This window comes from Phaethon aethereus (genome assembly GCF_964289735.1).
Source record: "Phaethon aethereus genome assembly, chromosome: 10".
NCBI classification, from domain to species: domain Eukaryota; kingdom Metazoa; phylum Chordata; class Aves; order Phaethontiformes; family Phaethontidae; genus Phaethon; species Phaethon aethereus.
Window position 1 is genome coordinate 24,644,942 of NC_138586.1, and position 21,565 is coordinate 24,666,506.

The 21,565-nt window shown below is 44.8% G+C and overlaps 1 protein-coding gene across 1 annotated transcript; it reads left to right on the forward strand.

Moving 5' to 3' along the window:
- The first annotated feature begins 4,192 nt into the window (after nucleotides 1–4,192).
- Nucleotides 4,193–19,794, forward strand: LOC309408242 (heat shock factor protein 3). The gene is made up of 13 exons (XM_082004032.1): nucleotides 4,193–4,327; nucleotides 5,840–5,948; nucleotides 7,629–7,756; nucleotides 10,531–10,655; nucleotides 11,537–11,612; nucleotides 12,351–12,412; nucleotides 12,885–12,966; nucleotides 13,247–13,380; nucleotides 14,183–14,428; nucleotides 15,893–15,998; nucleotides 16,561–16,626; nucleotides 17,807–17,873; nucleotides 18,435–19,794. The coding sequence occupies exons 1-13, from the start codon at nucleotides 4,208–4,210 to the stop codon at nucleotides 18,764–18,766; spliced, it is 1,653 nt and encodes a 550-aa protein (XP_081860158.1). The 5' UTR covers nucleotides 4,193–4,207; the 3' UTR covers nucleotides 18,767–19,794.
- The last annotated feature ends 1,771 nt before the right edge of the window (nucleotides 19,795–21,565 follow it).

Consider the following 21,565-nt stretch of genomic DNA (forward strand, 5'->3'; position numbering starts at 1 on the left):
AAGGCACCTGTAAATCCTACATGCTGTGTAACTGTCGTCTTAGGGCAGCGGGGTCCTGAGCAGAAAGTGCCACACGCGCTGGAATTTCAAATGATTGTTTTTTCCACCATCTCTGATATCCCAAATCATCTCACAGGACCACACACAAAGGTCAGGGAAATAATCCTGAGCATCTTTAAATTTTAAACTGTTGCCAAGATCTCTTTAATTATACTAAGCCACCTGGGAAGTATGATTTAGTCACTACGAAGTAATTCTAAACTATAACTTCTTTAAAGATTGCTTTTAAAGAGGGGTTCTCTGTAATCCAGGGAGTGCATCTCAAATGGGCCGCACAAGGCTTTTTGGTTAGTCTAGTTCCATTAAATAATTTTTCCAGTGATTTGGATCACAAAGGAGCTTACTCATAGAACTTCTAATCGACACCAAGCTTGGTGTGAATAAGCACCAGAAATACTCTGAACAGAGATCCAGGGCAAGTTGCAGAAATTGTCTGAAATCATCAAAATACAATTCTGTGAATACAAGTTCAAACAACATACCTGTATGAAGGAGAAACTAATGCAATATGGGACAGCAGAGTTACACCAAAGGATAAGAAAATAGCTTAGGGTTAAAATGGATAACAAACTAAAAAAGCCACATGAAAATGCTTAAGAAAGATCTTATCCAGTGATATAATTAACAAAGCTTGATGTAACCAATAATCAAACTGCTACCTAAAAAAGATGTCCAGTTCTTGAGACACGTAACACCACCTTAGAAAACGTACAGCAGAGAGAAAGAGAAAGCAAGCGAATTAGAAAAATGTGACCTACCAAGAAAGCTTAAAGGAATCAGTTTTCTTTAACTTCAAAATGAAGGGGATGGTGACATAACATCATGTCAAACACACTGTCCTGGTTTCAGCCAGGATAGAGCTGGTTTTCTTCACAGAAGCCAGTGTGAGACTGTGTTTTGGATTTGGGATGAGAAATTGTTGATAATGTGCTGATGTTTTGGGTTGTTGCTGAGCAGTCAAGGACAGTCCAGCTTCTTGTGCTGGCCTGCCAGCGAGCAGGCTCGGGGTGCACGGGGAGCTGGGAGGGGACACAGCCAGGACAGCTGACCCAGACTGGCCAAAGAGATATTCCCTACCATCCGACGTCATGCCCAGTACATAAACTGGAGCTGGCCGGGGGGCGGAAATCGCTGCTCAGGGACGGGCTGTCGATCACGGGGTGGTGAGCAATTGCTGTATTGGGCATCACTTGTTCTTGTACATTCCTTTGTTGGTATTATCATTGTTGCTCTCTTCTTTCTTTCTGTCCTATTAAACCGTGTTTATCTCAACCCACGAGGTTTTTTTTCCCAATTCTCTTCCCCGTCCCCTGCGGGAGGGGGAGTGAGCGAGCGGCTGCTTAGTTGCCAGCTGGGGCTAAACCATGACACACAAAGTTTTTTTTTTTTTATAAGGAGATTGTCATTATTTATTCTCCCTGTCTTTGGCGATAGCAACATGAGTGTATCAGGTTTATTTGCAGCAAAGTTGGATAGTCTATAAACTTTCAGCTAGCACAGCATCCCACTGGAACAGCTTTCCCAGGGAAGCCATGAAATCTCTTACCACAACTGATACACAATATATGGGATTCAACCCCAGTACATGGCAATGGACTAGATACCTTCCAAAATTTCATTTCTGATTTCCAAACATGCTGTACTATCCTCATAACCTAATGATAATCAAGTATTACTCATTCCAAACAGCCATTAAATTGAGAAGTTGACAGAAAGCAGCTCTCAACTTGGAAAAACCTTCTTTCCCTCCTTTCTCTGAAGGAGATCTCTCTAAAACCAAGATGGTTTTCATCCATCGACACAGTATAGCTCTGCTCCAGCAGCATGCCCTTCAGAAGGTCCTGGTCACACACTTTAAGAAACTCAGGTACAGAACAGCCCCCTCCCCATGGACCTGGCAGAGGAGGAATGATGGCAGAGCACTTGCTCAATCCCGCTGCTACACACTGTCCACTAACCTCACCGACCCTATCCCCTGCTACTGCTGCTCCAGCAACCGGCGTTGTTCACAGGGAGCTGAAATACCTACGCTGACCCACTCATTCCATGCCAATAAAGAGGTTTCAAAGCAAGGCGTCTGGAAAGCTGTACCCGTGCTGTTTCACACACACACGCCATAACAACAGCAAAAGGCAGTAGTGACAGCAAGGGGGAAAGACAAAGCTCAGCCCGAAACCTCCCATCCCGTCAGCACACACCCTGCTGGGAAGGGCAAGGGGATGCTTTTGACTCAGCCAGAGAAGTGACGTTCTTGTCAACGCGGGTCAAAGTTCATAGGAGCAGCTTTCCAGGGAAAGCATGCCCAGTGCAGTGTGGCCATCCTCAAGGGCTGCGAACAGCTGAGCCTGGGCAGTCAGTGTGGGCTAATCTTTATGTCCTCTTACGTCAATGGTTTTTGCAAGCAATATCAAGTCCTAAGAAAGGGCAAAGCTTGGACTTTATACCAAGGATGAACAGCAACTCTGTAAGTTGGTTGTGAAACCTGCCTATTGAGACAAATCCCCACTGCGCTAGCCCACCCTTTCTACGTGGCAGAGTCCCTGTTTACCACATCAAAGCTCTGCACTTCAGCATCAGGATACTTATCAGATAAATTGTTCTCAACTGGAAGTCAGGACAATCTAAATGCCTCATGAATGTGCTCTGGTGTTGAAAAAATCAAGGACAAAGTCTTTGGGACAGCCTAACAGACTTTACAAGAGTCCCATCTAGATCTCAGGCCGGGGTTTGATCACGACTTTGCACGTACCTCTGTGGCCATCTTAGGAAAGCAAAAACCTCAATGAAGATCCAGCAGGCCAGGCTGATTCGTTCTCACAGTCTCTTCACAGTGGCTAACCACCATTTACTTACTCTACTAGCACAAGGTGAAGGAAACCAACAACCTACAACACTTCTCACAAAGGTTAATTTTTCTTTGAAATACATGCCTTGATTAAAGAAAAAACCACAAACCAAACTTGATATTACATCCATCCCTGAACCTTGATACTTTATAGCAGAATCCTTAATCCCAGGACCTCCCGCTGCCGATTCACTAATAGCACAGGAATTTTGAAGGAACAGAAAATTAGATTTCAGTCTATTTGGTAGCTAACCAGCTTCCATTTAACCAAGGCAGACAGGCTGACCGCAGGGTTCTTCCCTGACACTTGACCGCAGAGAAACCATCGCCCAAGAACGAAGGAAAACAGTGCTAAACAAAGGAAGGAAGCCATTTCATCTCTTACTTGCGAGCGGGGCTGGACGCGGGCTCTGCTGGAGGGCGAGAGCGTCAGCCGGGAGGCATCTCCCGCGGCGGGCGCCTGCGGAGTGAGGATGCAGAGGCTCCAGGCGGGACAAAGTCTGGCTGTAAAGAGCGGCGCTGCCTCGCCTCCCGGGGCAGGCCGAGCCCGAGCCCCGGCCCCCCCACCCCGCCCCGGGCCCAGCCCAGCAGGCAGCGCCGCCCGCTCCCGCAGAGCGCCGGCCGGCCGGGGCCGCGCCGCCGGATCCCGCTCCCCCGCCCCAGGGCCCCGCGGACCTGGCGGCGGCTTCCCCGCCGCCCTCTCGCCCACGGGGGCCGGGCTGCTCCGCTCCTCGCCGCCCCTCCACGCACCTGCGGGCCGCGCCCAGGCCACGGGCGGCCCGGCCGTGCTCCCCGGCGCACACGGAGCTCGAGCCGCGGGACGCCACCGGACCGCCGCCCCACCTCGCGCGGCCCCGAGGCCTGGCCCGGAGGGGGCTCGGCCCCTGGTGTGGCGAGCCTCGGGAACGCGGGGCAGGGCCGGAGCTGCGGCACGTGGGCGCCGGCACCTACCTGCCGGGCGGGGCGGGACACGGCTGGACACGGTCCAGCCCCGCGGCCGGCCCGGCCCGGCCCGGCCCGGCCCGGCCCCGACAGTGGGCCCTCCCTAGGGACGCGCCAGGCACGGAGCGGCGGGGCGGCCCCTTTAAAGGCGCCCGGTGGTGTCACGGGGCCGCGCTCCCTCGGGAGCACAACAAGAGTCACGCTCGCGGCCGCCGGGCCGGGCGGGCGAGGGGGCGGGGCCCGGCGGCAACGCACCAATGAGCGAGCTCCCGGGGCCGGAGGTAACGCCCCGCATAGCGTCACGGCCGCCGTTGGGCGCCCCGCCCCACCCGGCCCGTTGCCCGAGAGCGCGGCCCGAGGATGCGGGAAGGGTCGGCGCTGCCCGGCGCCCCCGGCGCCGCCCCGGTGCCCGGCTTCCTGGCCAAGCTCTGGGCGCTGGTGGAGGACCCGCAGAGCGATGACGTCATCTGCTGGAGCAGGGTGAGGGCGGCCCGCGGGGCCTTGGCCCAGGCGGGCGGGGCTGGGGCGGCACGAAGTGGGTGGCGGGCTGGGGGCCGGAGCTGCGGAGGGCGCTGGGCGTCCCGGGGGACTGACAGGGGCGCCCTGGGCCGGGGGCGCCGAGCCCTGCGGGCGGGGTGGGGCCGACCCCGCGGCGGGGAAGGGGCGGGCGGGGGCGGCGGGGCCTGGGGCGGGGGAGGACGCTGGGCGTCCCGGGGGGCTGGCGGAGTTGCCCTGGGCCGGGGGCGCTGGGCCCTGCGGGCTGAGAGCGGTGGGCGGCGGTTGGGCAGGGCCCCTTCTATCTCCGGGCGAGCCGGCGGGTCGCGGCGCCCCGACACCCCCGCCAGGCCCCGGGTAGCGGGGGCTCGCGCGCGGGGGGTGGCGGCGTGGCCTGCCGCCCGGCGCGTGAACGGGGAGAGCCCCGCCGCGGGCGGGGACCGGTGAGCGGGTGGGTGGAAGACGAGCCCGTGGGAGCGGCTCCTCTCGCGGGTGGGGCGAGCGCGGTGCCCCGGCCCCCCCCTCGCCGCAGAGGACGCCGGCTGCCCGCGCAGTGACCGCGCGTGGCCGCTCAGAGAGATCCGGCCGCGCACAGCGGAGCGCGCCCGCGCGCAAACATCTCAACCGCACGTAATTAGCGCGAAGGGGTGACGCTCGGTGGAAAAGACGTTCTAAGAAGTAATTAACTTTTAATTTTTTTTCTTCCTGAGACTGGGGCGATAGGCCTTGTTGGTCCCGTGCGCCTTCAGGCACCGGACATGGCAAACATGCGCAGGCAACACGATGTTTATTTTTGTCCCCTGTCGCTTTTAAATCCGTGGGATTTTCCCTACTTTATTTTCCCAGAGGTTTAGCCTTTCCAAAGGCAAAGATGACAAGAAACACAATTTTTTTGTTCTCTTCGTGAACAACATAAAAATGATGCAAAGACCTGCCCAGTTTCGGGAAGTTTGAACTTGAGAATATGATAAATCTGAAACTGCTTGTGTCACAGTTACCCTTTTTCACCGCTGGGTTGTGTTGTCTGAACTTTTATTAAGTCTGCAATGTTACTTGGTTATTTTTAGTGGTGACATAGTACATACAATGGAAGAATCTCGTCAGGAGCTGGGCAAACGCTGATCAAGGCAGACAAAAGCCCTCTAGTGGTATTAATTCCATTGTGCTAGAGCAATATTTATGTTTCCTGTGGACAAAGAGAGCAGCAGATACATGGGGTTTTAGAACGATTTTTCTTTGGATTCAGATCAAAACTTGAGGGCTTTCAAAATATCCCCCATTCAATGGAAGTGTTCCATGTAACCATCTTTTTGGATTCAAACTTTCTAGTACAGTCCCAAGTACTCAGAAGTGCTCACACAGACAATTCCCTTTGCTAAGTGTTTTGCCCTTCCCTGTTGTGGGAACTGTCTCTGTTGATTCATGGTCAGGATTTATGATCAACACCTTAGAAAAATTGTGCTTGTTCTCTAACTGTTACTTCTGCTTATTTCCCAGAATGGTGAGAACTTCTGTATTCTGGATGAGCAGAGGTTTGCCAAGGAGCTACTCCCCAAGTACTTCAAACACAACAATATCTCCAGCTTCATACGACAGCTTAACATGTGTAAGCATCAGCTGTTCTTACATATTCTTTCTGATGAGTTCATTGCTAGTTGGCATCAATTTGAATTTCTTTAAACAAACCAATTGACTTGGCAGATCTTTCATTCCTGAAAACCTGAATCCTGGTCTTGAGTTTGCTTTGCAAAAGAGAAGAATAACAGTAGAGCTTGGCTTAGTTTTGTTTTCTGTGTTTCATTTCTGAGTCCTTTTGAGCAACGATGATAAAGATACTGTTTCATGTGCTGGTACCTGAAGCTTGGGTAGAGTTCACTTTGCTCCAGTGGTAGTGTTAATGGTAATGGTGACAGCAAACTTATGCATACCTAGAGGAACAAAGGCCGTATCTACACCCATGCATCTAGTGTATGAAAAAAAATTGCCTAGATCATGTTGTTCCCTGCATTGCTGTGCTGAAACAGGATTAGTCATGCTGATGGATTGAGCTGGACTAAGATTCTCATTATGTTTTCTGTGTTTGACTTGTGAGCATCATGTAGCGTCCATTGTATAACACATGTACAACTTGTACAGGCAAAGAAGCTGGAGTGAGGTGGTAATTCAAAGATATAGTACAATGTGCAGGGCTGAAACACACAGCAGAAATAGGTGTTTTGCAGCAGATAGCTTATGGGCTGAGTGAAGGTACAAACAGCACAGAAGATGGCTGCCTTATTTAGAGTTTCCATTCGGAGTAAGGGGGAGGAACTCTGTCTTTGCCCGGTAGGCTTACCTGGTCTCTCTAGCTGATGCCTATTTAGATTCTGTCAGACACGAGAGAGGAAGCATACAGTTAGCCTCTTGATACAGGGTGGATGCTGCTGTTTGTGTCAAGGGTTGAGACTCTACCATGTGAGTGTCAAAGGATAATGTGAACAATTGTCAGTTGCCTTGTAGCAAGGGTGAATGCTGAAATGCAAATATTCCTATAAAGACATGCAATGTGATGGCAGCCTCCTTTTCCTGCTGGACCTATCCCAGCTTTGAGTAGATTTTTCTAATGATAGTGCTGTTGGGATGCAGTGGAACTGGAATACATTAACTATGTTAAAAACTTGAACAAGGAGAGAAATTGGTTGGTCTGTCAACTGTATCTTGCATCTGCCCTGTGGTACTGGAAGCAGTGATGGAAATAGTGCTGCCAATGTCTTATTCATGCAGGCAGTCTGGTATGGAGTAAGTACTCCGCATGTGTTTGCATAGGCTGAGAACTACTTTCTCTTCCTTCCTTTATTCTGTAGACCCCGGTGGTACATGACAGCATTTATTTTGACATGTAATTGTCTGGGATGATGGACATGAAAAGGAAAGTGCACCATTCCTCTGCTTCCACTGGGACAAGATTTTATTCAAGATATCCTAATAAATCTCATTTCTAACTTCTGTGATTATTTGGACGTCACTGTCCTGCTTGCGGACACTAGCTGGTCTCTGCCACGCATGCTATTCTTACAGCCTGCAAGGTCATTTGATGGTATTGTGGACGTGTTCTCTAGCTGTGAAGATCAGAGCAGTCAAATTATTGAGCACCAAAGAAAAGCTACTTTGGCTGTTTTTCATAATTTCTGCTCCCAGTAACTGTAGTGATGCAGGTATATCAGTAGCCTTGGGATTTTCTTTAGCCCTGTGTTGTAACAGTCAGCTTTGCACTGAAAGAAATGACTTTGTTAATACCTCTCCACAGATGGTTTCAGGAAGGTGATTGCTCTGGAGAACGGTATGATTACAGCAGAGAAAAGCTCCGTCATTGAGTTCCAGCACCCTTTCTTCAAACAAGGGAAGGCACATTTGCTGGAAAACATCAAGCGCAAGGTACAGTCTAAGCATGTTTAGGTATTTACTTCACTTTGTTATGAAAACTAGCTTATCAAGAGCATGTCTGGGGCTTTCAAACACTTTACAGCCAACAAATTCCATGGGAACCAAGGTTGTGCATCATGATGCAAACCTTTGTAACTCCCTCCTGAATGCCAGGCTAATGCTTGGCTTGGCCTCCTCCTGCTAGCTCTTAGACAAAACACACCCTGCTGTTGTTCAGCAGTGTGGTGGAGTAGGACCACATTCTTCACAGCTATCAGTCTAGAGCCCCTTTTCCACTCCAGAGTTCACACACCCGATTACAGCCTAGCACGATCTTCAATTCTGCCAGCATAGTAGTGTTGGAAAGAGTCACAAAGCGAAAGAAGTAAAAGAAAATACATTCCCATTTGTTGCTCATTGAAAATTAGCAAGGACATCAGTAATTGGTTTATTTGGGTGAGTTTGCATAAGTTACGCTGTTCCTCCGAAACTATGTTGCCACTAAGCTACATCTTCATTAGCGCTTTCCAGTTCTCTTTTGTACGTTCAGGCCTTGTCTGACCTGTTTCTGCACAGATCTTTATCCTCTATTGGCACATTACAGCCCATAATATCCTGGCTGCCAGAGAAAGAGAGTATCATGATACATCATGTTGACATTTGAACTGCAGAATCTTTTCTTTACAATGTCGTAATGTGGTAGCTACATTGCCCAAGTTAATAAAAGCACAGGGTAGGCTTGAGAGTCACAATTGTGTTTTGATTGATTCTTTACTGAGCTGTCTCTGCTCAGAATCCCAATTGATTAAATGTAGTTGTAACAGTTGCTTCTGACTCAGGCCTGTGCTCTTCCCAGATGCTGTAATCGCCAACTTGTCTTGGCGTGCACACCTTGTTTTCTGGTATTTTGGGGCAGTCAGCTGATGACGTTATGTATGGCACCATGTATCCCAAGAGTGTTGCACTGGGTGGAGTGTTCTAGATGGAAAGACAAAAGCTCTAGTTAGTGCCAAGGACATTTATATGAAACTATTGAATAGGTTGGTGAAACCTATTATTTGTTGCACAGGAAGTGTTACTGATTTTTGCAAAATGTCTATTCATTTTTCTTGCTCTTTTACTGCCTGCAGTCATATTTCAGTACTTTCTATAACCTGGATTTCAAGCCTCTAACAGGAGTGGAAGTTTGAATGAAGGACTTCCTTTATTTTACTCCCTTTTAGTGTTACCTCTACTGGTGTGCTTCAGTCTTGACACCCTTATTATTTAGTTAGAGACTCTGAAGAGAGCAATTCCTTGCACTTTGGCAGAATGTTGTCGTTTGGCCCTTTTTTTAGAGGCAGGCTGCCTGCATTTGAAATGTCTACGTGCTTTCTGCAGCTTTTCAGTGTCTTCCCCATGGAGAGGTGGTATGCTGAAGAGAAATCAGATGGCCGTGAATTTCACTTAGGATACAGCTTAAGGTATTATCTGCAATGAATAGTGAAGCATCTAAAACTGTAAACAGAGAGGAGAACTGTCAGGCCATTCAGTCCATCCTTTGCAACACTGGGTTATGTTAAGAAAGTAGTTAGTTATTTCTGTGGCGTGATTGCATAACAATTAGGTTCTGTTTCATCATGAAATGATGGGATGTTGTTTTATAACACCATAGGTCCATTTCTGACCATCTCATTCTCCTTTGGGGAAAAAGGGATCTGTGAGCCAACCTGCATGGAAGTTGTCTAACACTTCACTGGGCCAATCCCAGATGCTTTCACTTCCCCCTTGGAATTTAGTACAATAATAAGAAAATTCATAGCGTGCTGCAGGTTGGAAGGGACATCTGGTGGTTATCTGGTGCAACTCCATTTGGTTCAATTATGGTCAGTAATTGGCTAAATTATTTTTAAAATTATGCCCACAAAACCTGGACGTATCATTCAGATGTGTGATGCACCAGGCCTATCTTTCAAAATCCTGAATTGTATGTTAGTCACCAGTGCCACCACCGCAGAGAGAGTTGCTGAAGGAATTGGAAAACTTTGAATATGGAAGTGTGGGGAGGAGAGAGTGAGTGATTTGTTTTCCGATTACTCTTCCACCATCGTTTGAAGAGGTGGCACTCATGGATTCTGCTGTGGGCAGAAGAGCAGTTTGGACTCTAACTTTCTGGAGACAAGTCTCCATAATTTTGGAATGTCACTGAGTAGAGAGGTAATACAGGAAACACCAATACAGGAATCTGCAATTTGAGTGGTGTGGGACAAATTTTCAAATCCAGTAGGATGCATCTAATTAGACACCTTCTCCCCTCCTCTCCCCCCGCCCGGAAACGTAATGGAAGTTTGTTACTCCTGTGCTGGCAGATTTACCTCCGCCTAAGAGGAATATGATCATCTTGCTCTTACTCCGTCTGGTTTGGTTTTGGCTGGTGTCCCACCCTGTGACACTAGAGGGCGAGCTGTCCCCAGGCCTGCCAGAGAGAACCCCCGAGGGAAGGCCACTGTCAGTCGGTGGTGGGTTTTTGTCATGAGTTACAGTGGTGAATCTACTGTCTACGCGTACGAAGTGCTAATCTCATGTTTCCATTGACACCTTGGGTTTTTTCATACAGTGTAGACTGTCCTAAGAACTGTCATCTATAGCAATTATGGTGTTTTATGGTACATAAGAATTATAGCATTACCTAATCTTTTAATGGAGTTTGTACCTGTTCTTCCACAGAGTAGCTACACTGTTCCTGTAGAAAGGAGTATGCAGGGCAGTGTTTGTAGTAAAGCATGTGTAACCTGGTCCTGTTTTAGGTATCTGCAGTAAGAACTGAGGATCTCAAGGTCAGTACGGAGGATCTGCACAAAGTACTCTCCGAAGTCCAGGAAATGAGAGAGCAGCAGAACAACATGGATATCAGACTAGCTAACATGAAGAGGTAGACTCCCGTCTGTTTCAGAGGCACTTAATACATTGAATGTTGTTTATATCTAACAGAGCTTGACTCTAAATGTGGGTTTCATTTGAACTGGAAACAGGTGCAGTTATAGTTCCTTCTAAGAATCCCCGTTCCACCCCATACAACATTCTGAATCTTGTTTGGTTTTATAATTCTGTTACAAACCAGAGATTAAGACTGAGAGTTGGACTATCTTGAGATTTCATTTTGGTTGCCATCACCTGGAGTAGTTTTTTAGGGTGATCAAAGCATTTCCTTTTCTAAACACAAAACAGGGTTAGATGCAGTGAGGGAGAATTAGTCTTTGGTTTTCTTTCTATTTGGAAGTGGACTTTGCATGTTCTCATGTCTGTTCTCTCAGATCCTTCTTCTATAGGCACTGGTAATTCATTCAGATCATTGGTATGCAAGCAGATATCAACCAAAGTTCAGGAGATGCCTTCACTCCACTCCCTCTGTTCCTTTAAAAAACAACCAAAAACCAAAAACCCTCAAACATGAACTTTGAAACTGTCCTGAAGTGGTCTGTGTTACACTCAGCCTGTTTCCAAACACCAAGTCTTTATTCTAAGGTTTTGAAGGAGTACCTCAGATCAAGATTATTGGTGGAGCAGCAGAGGATGAGAATGCCCTTATTAGTGAGTGTTTGGTCCTGCCTGATGGAAAATTGAGTTAATTTAACCCAGAGTTTATACTAGTGAATTGGATTAACTGATTGTTAGTTATCCATGGAAGGAATGTTGCCATTGGTCAAGGTCATTGGTACTGCAAGGTACTGTGAAAGTTTGAAAGCTGTAAAACTAAAGCATATAAAGTAAACTCTGTTCATCCTCTGTCTTCTGATTTATTCTGCATTGCAGAGAAAATAAGGCCCTGTGGAAAGAAGTGGCAGTTCTAAGGCAGAAGCACAGTCAACAACAGAAGCTGCTGTCTAAGGTACCATTGCAGCATCTTCAGTGCTACCATCCTTATTCCTGCCTCTGTGATACTTGATGGCATTCTTTGCTTATGTAGAATGACAAATGACACAGAGCTGAACAGGCTATATTAATACAGCATAAAGAAAATGTTCACAGTTCCTGAGTGTCCCAGCAGTTAGCACAGCAAAGAACCACAAGCAAAATAATAAGGAAAAGTCATAGTGAAAAGGATTTCAGTGTGTCCGAAATCTCAGTGAATCTTATTTGGAAAGAAATCAGTAAATCAAGCTGACGTGGGGTAAACATGGGGCTGGAGGCAGTGCATGGTAACAGGAGCCTAAAACAAGAGATTGCAGGAACATGGAATGGAGTCTGGTGAAAGATCTTGGACCAAGACAGACTTAAGACCACTCAAGAAGTCAACTGGAACCCAGAAACTATAGGAGCTTCTGCACTGGAACAAATTTTCTCTGGTTTATCCCTCAGCTGTTTCTGGTCTGGAATCCTCTAGTGGATGTTATAATACATTTAAAAAAAAAAAACAAACCACAACCTGTCCAAGTGGAATAATTTTTCAATGCCATTTGTAACTATAATTTTGTTTTTTAAGACATGAACACAAATTGATTTTTAATTTACCTATTAATTTCAATCACATAACTACCTAATTTTGTAGTAAAATCGGAATTAATAATTTAGTATTAGGATTGCCATGCTGACCACTTGTTTTTGGTTTTTTGTTTTTCCTTTTTAGATTCTTCAATTTATACTAAGTTTGATGCGAGGAAATTATATTGTTGGGGTCAAAAGGAAAAGGTAATTAATGGATAGGTGACAAATCAGTGTCAGATGTGAATTATACTGATAAATCAGTTTCTAGAAGCAAGATATTTTTCTTAAGGTGTATGAAGAATATTTTTATCACTTGTATATTCAAACTTGAGAAAGCTGATGGAAGTTGCATAAAGCATGAAATAAAGATTTCCTCTAATTTTTCACTTAAAAAAAAATGGGTGGGAAGAGAATATACTATACATCTTAAATTTCAAAGGGAACAGTTACCAGAAATGGTAACACTTTCAAAATGTGCAAATGTGACTGACTTACTCAAAACAAAAAAACGTGCTTAGAATGCAGCCTGTCTGGAGTACACTTGCTAAAAAACATTTCCGAAAGCCAGTTTTCTTAGAGCTGGAAGAATGATTGTACTTACCATTGCTGCACTGTATGTGGCATTGCTACAGCTTGTTACTGAGGAACTATATACTAAAGATGCATTTTGTCTCAGGTCTCTAACAGATGCTGCAGGTGCTTCACCTTCCAAATACAGTCGTCAGTATGTTCGCATACCTGTGGAGAGTGGCCAAGCAGTAAGTTTTCCCAGGGAAAGAGACAATGGGTTCGACAGGATGAGATACAGTGATCTCGAAGTCTTCCTTATAACTATTAATGCCCTAATCTTAGAATCAAATGCACTATGTTCTGAAATGGGCAGCTTTAAAGCATTGCTCTGTAAAATCATGCAAATCAGTACAACTAGTCAAAGATAAAATCTGAACAGGAAAGAGAAGCTGCAAGAAGAGTGGAGCTTCAACATAAAAAAATAATCAGACCTTTTGGTTTACTCATTGTATTTGCTGTATCCTGCAGGTGGCTTTTTCTGAACATAATGCAGATGATGAGGATGGCAATGGTACAGGTCTCATCATTCGAGATATCACTGATACCCTGGAAAATGCCACCGATGGTCTCCTTTCTGTGGCACACACAAGTGGCAGAGCCAGGTGCGTTTAAAGGATGCGGAAGTATTGATGCTTAGGTTGCTAAGTAGGTAGTTATGTTAATGTGATCCGTGTGTGTTCTGGGAAACAGCTTCTGAATTTATTTGCGCATGACAGGCCTGTTTCGAGGCTGTCTTTTTTTGCAGCATGTAGCATTAGTCGTGGTCAGCAAAGTGTCTTAAAAGAGCTCATGTGTCTTCAGGAGTGCCTGAAGGCCTGTCAAGCTGACTGGCACTTGAAATTTAATTTGCTGAGGCTTTTCTGTCTATTCGACAAAAAAGCACATACTTTTAGGCATTCAGGTCCCTGTTCAGTCTATATACGTTACTAATAAACAAACCAAGGTGTATAGTTTTATCTCTAGTTTCAGTACTACTCTTGCTAATATTATGCTAAGCATAGCTGAAGGGAAGGCATTCTTTTGTGTGGCATCAGATTCTTGTGAAAACCCATTTAGTTGCTAACATCCAGAGTGAGATATGGACCAGCTTGGGATCCTTTATTTCCAGAGACACAATGTTAGGAGTTTCTCTCCTGCATGATTTCCATATACTATTTTGCTGATCTTGGCCTGGCAAAACGGGATATTTTGCTCTCATACATGCTATCTGTATAAGCTGCAATAAGAGATTCTTCATGTGCCTCTAGTAAGGCACTTTTCTTCTTTTGTAAAGACCAGTTGGTTTGAACCCTTGACTGGCTTGACCTTATTAGGTATTAAGATTTGAGATACTAAACTTGAAATTATTAGTAATGCTGTTGATGAATTCTCCTGCATGTTGTTTATCTTTGGGTCATGTTTTAGAGAGACACAGGCAGCTCTGGATCCTGGCTTACCTATTTGTCAAGTATCACAGCCAAATGAGTTAAACTGTGCAGAACCTATCCCACCAGTTCATATAAATGATGCCAACAAATCTAGTGAAATAGAAAATGTTGCTGTGGAACTTCATACTGCACAACCTAGTGTTCCAGAAGACCCTGTGTCAGTGATTGACTCCATCTTGAATGAGAACAACACTGGAAACCAAAATGATCCTTTACTGGACAGGTATTAACTTGTTGCTGGAAACTGTTATGCTGTTGTCTTCTTCTGGGATCTGATCAAAGTTTTAGAGGATGTGTTCAGCAAAACATAGTGAATTAGCTTTTTAAATGTCGTTGATCATAAAATCATAGGGTCTTTGGGTTGAAAGGGACCTTTTAAGGTCATGAAATTCAGTTGATGAACTGAATTTTCTGCCCCTTTGTTCGTAGGTCTTGAAAAAGACACTAAAATCAGGGCAAGTTCATCTGTCACATTTCTGCTAATGAGTGTGCCTGACCTCTGATGTGTCAGTCTGAGGATTTGTGAGGTCAGTCTGTCACATCAGCCCTTCTGTCACCAACTGCTGGCACTGGCAAGTGCTGCCAAACAGCAGATCAAGGTTAATGATTTCAGGAGGGCAGCATGTGCTGCTGTGTTTCTGAGAGCTGGATATGGATTTGTATCGGTGGTAGTCTGATGTTGTTTCGCTGTTGCTTTGTTTCTGTGTCCTTCATTTTTGCAAAGGTCCATTCCCCTTGTGCATTGTCAGATCAGACTCCCCTGGGACCAAAATCGTGTGGGCTGTGGTTTCACACTCAGCAGCACTGCTGCTTAAGCAGTTCCCAGCTCTGCTCTGTTGCCTGAGCTTTATCAGTGCCATCATTCGTGTGGCTGCAGGGTGAACTGGATCAAGGAACAAACTTCAGTTCTTTCTCCTGTCAGCTCTTCTGCTGTGGTTAACTTCAGGGGGGAAGTACTGAGGTGACGTGCCCCCAGCACTCAGTGTAATCTGAAGGCCCTGTAATATCTTACCTCATTGGCACTGCAAAATGTGGGGCAATGCCTTGGAACTGCCTGTTGCTTGTAGCTCAGTATTCCAGCACAGGAGGTAGCTTTGCAGCGCAGCGGGAAGTTCCGTACTGACGCCGTGCGTGCAGCATCCTTTCCGCGTCATTCACTGTCCCTTGTATCCTGCCCGCTGTCCTTGGAAGGGTGTACAGTTTGGCAACAATCTGATGTTTCAAAATAGGTCATGTTTCTTCAGATCCAGATTATTTCCAGCCCTTTGCTTATCATTTATTGTCCCCAGGTGAACACCATCAGACCTTAGCTCAAACAGATATTGGTATATAGGCTGGGATCTGAGAACATTCAAAGGTACTAAAATGAAGGAGGAAGTAGGTATGGAAGGAGGAACTGCTTTTTGATGTGATGGCTATTATTATACTTGCTGTTCAGATAGTCTTCCTTGTACCTGTCCTTCAAAGAGTTGGACCATGAAAGGTGATACAGGAATACAGCTTCATTCCTTTGGCAATAAGCTGTTCTGGGTTGTGAGCAACCCTGTCTGGCTCTCGCCTTTCCCCACAGCTGTAATAACTGAGAGGTTAGCAGATCTTTTCTAAGAGTTTTTCCTGCCTTGTGGTGTGAAAGAAGGCGCTAACTGCCGACTGTTTCTTGCAGTGCTATATCATTTTGTCTTTTTAGAGAGGAAATTCAGGATTTTCTTAATTGCATTGATGCCAGCCTTGAAGAGCTTCAAGCAATGTTATCTGGGAAGCAGTATAACTTTGGTTCTGAAGCTTTCAGCGATGTAAGTGTCTTTTCACTTTTTCTGATTTCTGAAAAATACCGATATAGGTTGCATTATGAAACTTTACTGGTTTATTCCATGTTGTAATGGGCAGGAGGGGGGCAAAATCCTGTAAAGCAAATAGTTATGGATAGAATGATACATAGTCATTCTAGGAGTCTAACAAGGTAACGCTGAGGGCCTTTTTCAGTTCATATACTATTTTTGTTACACATAACTCAAGGAAAAAGAAAAGGAAAAAATTGGACTCTGTTCTGCTTCTTCAGCCTATGTCACATATCATCACATCTTGATTATGTGTTTGATTATGCGTTATGATATGGAATGAAACTTGGCCATATACCTGGAATCACCAGGAAATAATGGTGTCCTTTTCCTTCACCTGTGACCTCAGTTTACTGCCACAGGTTGAAAGTATATTGCTGTAGGCCTGTGGAGGAGCCGCCTTTCCTGTGCTTCAGTGGATGGAGAGTGTGCTGGATCCTGCTGTCCTTTCAGGAGCTCTCTGAAGTTTTGTTTTAAGAACCTTATAATATGACGTATGGTCTGGTTTTATTTTCAGACATTTAACCCTGAGCTGCCAGCCTTGGATATGAGCTTGATGGAAACTTCCCCTGGTATGGAAAATGTAAGAGTAAGAGTTGCTTCTATGATGGGGAGGGTTAATATGATGTTGAGAGCTAAATTTTGACTGATGCAGTTTGAGGGTAGGGACTGACTTGATAGCACAGGATGAAACTGCCATTTTATCTAATCCTGCTGGATTTACTGTTGCCAGTTATCACTGTTGGCATATATGAATTTAAGAGGGTTCTAAAGATAATTTCAAGCCTTACATTCCTAGCTGCAGTAATACACTCAGTGGGCTGATTTAAACTGTCACTTTGCTTTGAGTAATGTGTTGTTTGCTTTCTCAATACACCTGAGAAGGTAAGGAAGAGTGAAACAAACTGGTGTCTGTTGAATCAGCTGTCTGTATTGAGGGATTTTTTTTTTTTTTTCCTATCTGTTACTTCTGTACCTTCTGTTTAGAATGAGGAGGGTAGAAAATCTAATCTTTTTTTGGCCTAAGTGTGTGAGAACAGTTTCTTGGCTTGTTTTTTCTAGCCTCAGGGATTCCCATGGTGTTCTTTAGCCAAGTAATAACTAGGTCTAGGGTTATAGTTTGGATGAGATTGTGTGTCTTCAGTCTGTCAGAAGACTGAAGGAAAACTACTAAATAAAAAATAATGATGCAATATACTGTATTTATTCTGAACATTGCTGTATGGAATTTCCTCAGAGGACATACAAAAGTTCAGCGCAAATTTACTTCTCTCGGTCCAGTTCCTAAAATTGACTCCCGTTAAGAAAAAAAAAAAGAAACAAACCTTGCAAGTGTCATTTATTTTGTAGTCCTGAAATAATATTTAAAATAGGACTTCCCAGTCATGAGAGCTTAGACCACAACTGGGGTAAAATGCAGCTGTGTTCAAGCAGTGCTTGCAAAACTTAATTGTATTGATGAAATCATGTTTAACAGTGTTATTCCAACAAGACAGACTATAATAAAGCTGCTGGTTTGGAAGGTAAAATGTCCTGGAATATTTGCTAGTCAAGAGCTTGTTTGGCTTTAGTAAGTTGTCTTTCACTGTGCCTTCTTTGGAGAGCTCCTGTTTGCTGGCCCTCTTGTGCAAAAATGGACTCATTAGTCAACTGTTCCATTTCTCTTCCCTCCTCCTTTCACCTTTGATTTTGTTAGCCAGTCAATGAAGACTTGGATTTTGTTGTTAAGCATTCTGTCTTACTCTCTGTTCATTTTGCTTCAGATTGCAAGCTTGGCAGAGAGCACTGAAGATCTGGGAGCAAGTGAGAGAGAAACAGCGGGAAGCAAAGGTGGGCAGGAGGGAACACTGAGAGCTGTGACAGTTCCAAACTCTTCCAAAACTGTGTGTTGAAATGGAATTTTTGTAGCCTGTAATATGGTTTATCTCCTCCTTTGGTCTGGGCTTAAATTTTTTGTGAGGACTGGAATGTTTCATTCATCTAATCTTAAGAGGCCCCATCCTATGCCCCATGTTGGTGTTTACCATTTCCTTTTTCTTATCCATGACAGAGTGTCACAAACGGGAGCAGAACTGCAAATGTCCTTGTGGAAGTATCTCCTATATGGGCTATGGCCCCCACAAATGCAGTGCTACTTACTGTACTACTTCAGTGCTGCCATTGCATGCTGTATGTGTTAGGGGCTTGAAGTGTGCTTCAGATACTGGTACTAACAGACACAGGAGCCTTAGCTCCCCCCCTTGCAGCTGTGGATCTAGTCTGTCAGAGCTGTGTGGTTTGCTTTAGTGAAGCAAGTTTTGAAGCAGCCTCTCCAATTTTCCTTGTCTTGAATAAGAGCCTTCATTTATGTGACACAGAAGCCTGGAGTTTAAACTGTTTGTTTTTCCTCAGATATGCAGCTGATACAGTACAGGGCCAATCCTCTGCTTTCATTATTTGAAGAATTACCTTCAAGTGAAGCTGCAGGGAAGATAGAGGATCCGAAAGACCTTTTGCTGCCCCCGCTGGAGGAGAAACCTGCTCTTCATCCTCCCTCAGGCAGTGAAACTGTCTTGCCTCTCGCAGCTCCAGCAAACCAGGCTGAGCCTCTGGATGCTCTGGGAATGGGTGATCCACCTCTCCTCTCGGAAGATGGGAATGGAGAGTATAAACTGTTTCCACTCTTGCTCCTCAGTCCTGTTGCTAACTTCATAGAAGAGGCCTCTGAGATAGAAACTTCCTGAACTCACATAGAATCTGTAACTGGCTTAGTGGTGCGAAACAGACAACAAAGAAATGGCTCAGCAAGAAGTTTGACCTCTCCTCACCTGCTTCCTGGTTGTCATATTCTGTATAGACACAAGGACGTTCTCTTTCAAAGAGCACATCTGGAAAAACTGAACACAAGCTCGAAACAAGAGCTGGTGGGAATGAAGGCACTAGGCGGAGGGGAAGAGCAACCTCCCTGTAAACATACCACAGCGTATTCTGTAACTTTTTATCCGATAGCCTTATTGCAAAAGGAAATCTGTTTGTATCCTGTTTGTAAAGTTTGGCTGGGTTTTGGTTTTGGTTTTGTTTTTTTGTTTGGTTTTTTGTTTTTTTTATTAGCTGGATAGTAATGTGGTGTGTAATATTTTAAACATGGGTTTTACTCTTTCTGAGAGCCTGTTTCAATAAGTGGCTTGTCTACTGTTTGGAATTAAGATTTATTTATTTTTTTTAATTTTTTTTTTTTTTAATTTGAGATTTCTTTTTTGATAGTTTGTGGTTACAATTGTTTGCATCTGCTTAGGTCACTTTCGTACTCCTAGATTTGCTCCTAGGTACAGGGAACATTTTTTCCTATGGAAAATTACATTTTAACTGTGGGATATTACTTTTTAACATGCTAACACACATCCATTGCCACGGATCGTAGGTGTTCTGGTAGGAAGTGCTTGCCACGCTGCGTAATGCTGATTTCTCATGCACATTGCATGGCAGTTCTAGGGTAACTTGTACCTAGCTCACAGGTCATGTGTACTCAGAAATTTTGAGTAGAACTGATTCACATCTAGCGAAGTCCAGCAACTGCCCTTAAAATGGGCAGGAGGAGTCATGAGGTAACCTGCATTGACATAAGACCTTACATTAAGATTTCTCTTCTGCTTGCAGTAGCTACTTGTTTACCTGACCCTATATGAACACTAGACTTCTTCCTGCATTTTCTGCTTGTGGGATCTTAAGCTAAATTGACTACATGCATGCGAGTCCCTTGACCCTGAATTACAAAAATGTGTGTCTGCTTCATCAAAAAATCATTCCCCAAAATTCCTTCCTACACTTTTCCTAACTTCTTTGAGCAGCTGTAGTGTAGACATCGGCCCTGGTGTCAGTGGAATAGTAACTTCTCCTTCACTGCTACCAAGTTTGTAGCAGACTACCACTAGCCCACATAAACCTGAAATTTGCTTAGGTGATACAAAACTGTTGGGGCTAGAAGAGGCCTGGAGGCAAGTAGAAAACCGGTTGTATAATATCACATGATATTTCCTACCGGCACAACTACCTGAAATTTCTTTTTCGGTTTTAGGACTTCAGGCTACCTACAGGCTTTGTTCTCTCCAAAGTTTCTGAACAAATAAATTTTGAGTTCTTTTGTATTCAAGGATCCAAGTGAATCTGATATTCTAAAGCCTAGTAGATAATGCATGTTATCTATGGTGGCCTTGCTTAATTGGATTTGTGCTTCATTGTCAAATTTTTTGAGTTGCAGAGGAGGATCTTGCTACTGAGTGTGTGCGTATATCTGTAATGCCTCCACAGTGCCATTTTATTCCCATGCTTCTGTAACTGTTCTTTACCTTGTGACCCTTCATGTTTGTATCTTTTGAATTGCCTTTTGTCAAGTACGTCTTACTCTATTCTTTATTTTGCTTACTTCTTGAGACAAAGGGCTGAATAGTCTCAAGTTTTCGTGAGCTAAAGGGAGAGGGGGAAAGAAGTGAATTGCATGTCTGTCTTTGGTCTGCTTTTCTCAATTTCTTCCCAAACGCCTCAATTTTGCCAACAGTGAAAACAGTAAAAAATGGACTTTTCTGTGTTGTTTTGACAGCACAGTGCAGACAACAAAGTTCCTTGAGAGGCTGATCTGTAACTCTCCTGAAAAGGTGAGGCTGAAGTGTAGTTCCTGTTATGGATTATTGTCATGTTCTTCCATCACGGTAGTCCTCTGATCTCAGTGCATCTCGCCGTCAGATATTTGATCTGATTGCATAACAGTTTTTTAATACACTTTCTCTCTTAAGAAGTTAAGAAAACAAGGCTTAAGCAAACTGCAAATAAAAACTTGTGCATCTGTGTCTGGCTTATGTACTGGTCTAGGAAAAGTGTTTTATTTGTGCAAGTTTCCTAAGAAAGATTGCAATGGGAAGGGGAAGGCTGAATAGCAAGAAAAACCCACATGCTGAAGTAATTAAACTCAAGAATTGCAAAACTGTTACTGTGCTTCTTGTACATTCTTTTTATGTGTGTTCCTGTGTGCGTCAATACTTCCCAGACCTGTTTACTGAATTTTCTAGAAAGGAGAGCTTTAATGCTCTCCAGGGGATCTCACTATGCAGCTGCTGCTGGTTCAAAAATAACTGAAATGTTAAGGTTAGCCTGGCACCTGGTTTCTCAGGCTGACAGCTCTGAAAGAAGGAAGTTTAGGTTTATTAACCCATATTCAATGCGCCATGGAATCAGAAGCTTGTGGGAATGGGACTGACAGTGTAGGGCCAGGTTGGCTTTGGGCATTTATTCATCGCCTGTGTGCAGGTAGCTTGCTGGGAGCCAGCCTTCACATCTAAGCAGGGAGGGGACATGATATCAGGTGGGTTTTTTCTGAGTGGTGATGTACAGCTCAAAATACTGCGTTGGGTGCTAGTGAGGAGTGGACTTGTGGTGGAAAGCTCCTCGGTTGACAACTGAAAGTCATGATGGATTCTGTGCTGTAAAATGGCAACTTCAGGAGCCGCTTCAGGAACCTGTTGTACAAACAGGTGCTGTTGTGAAGATCA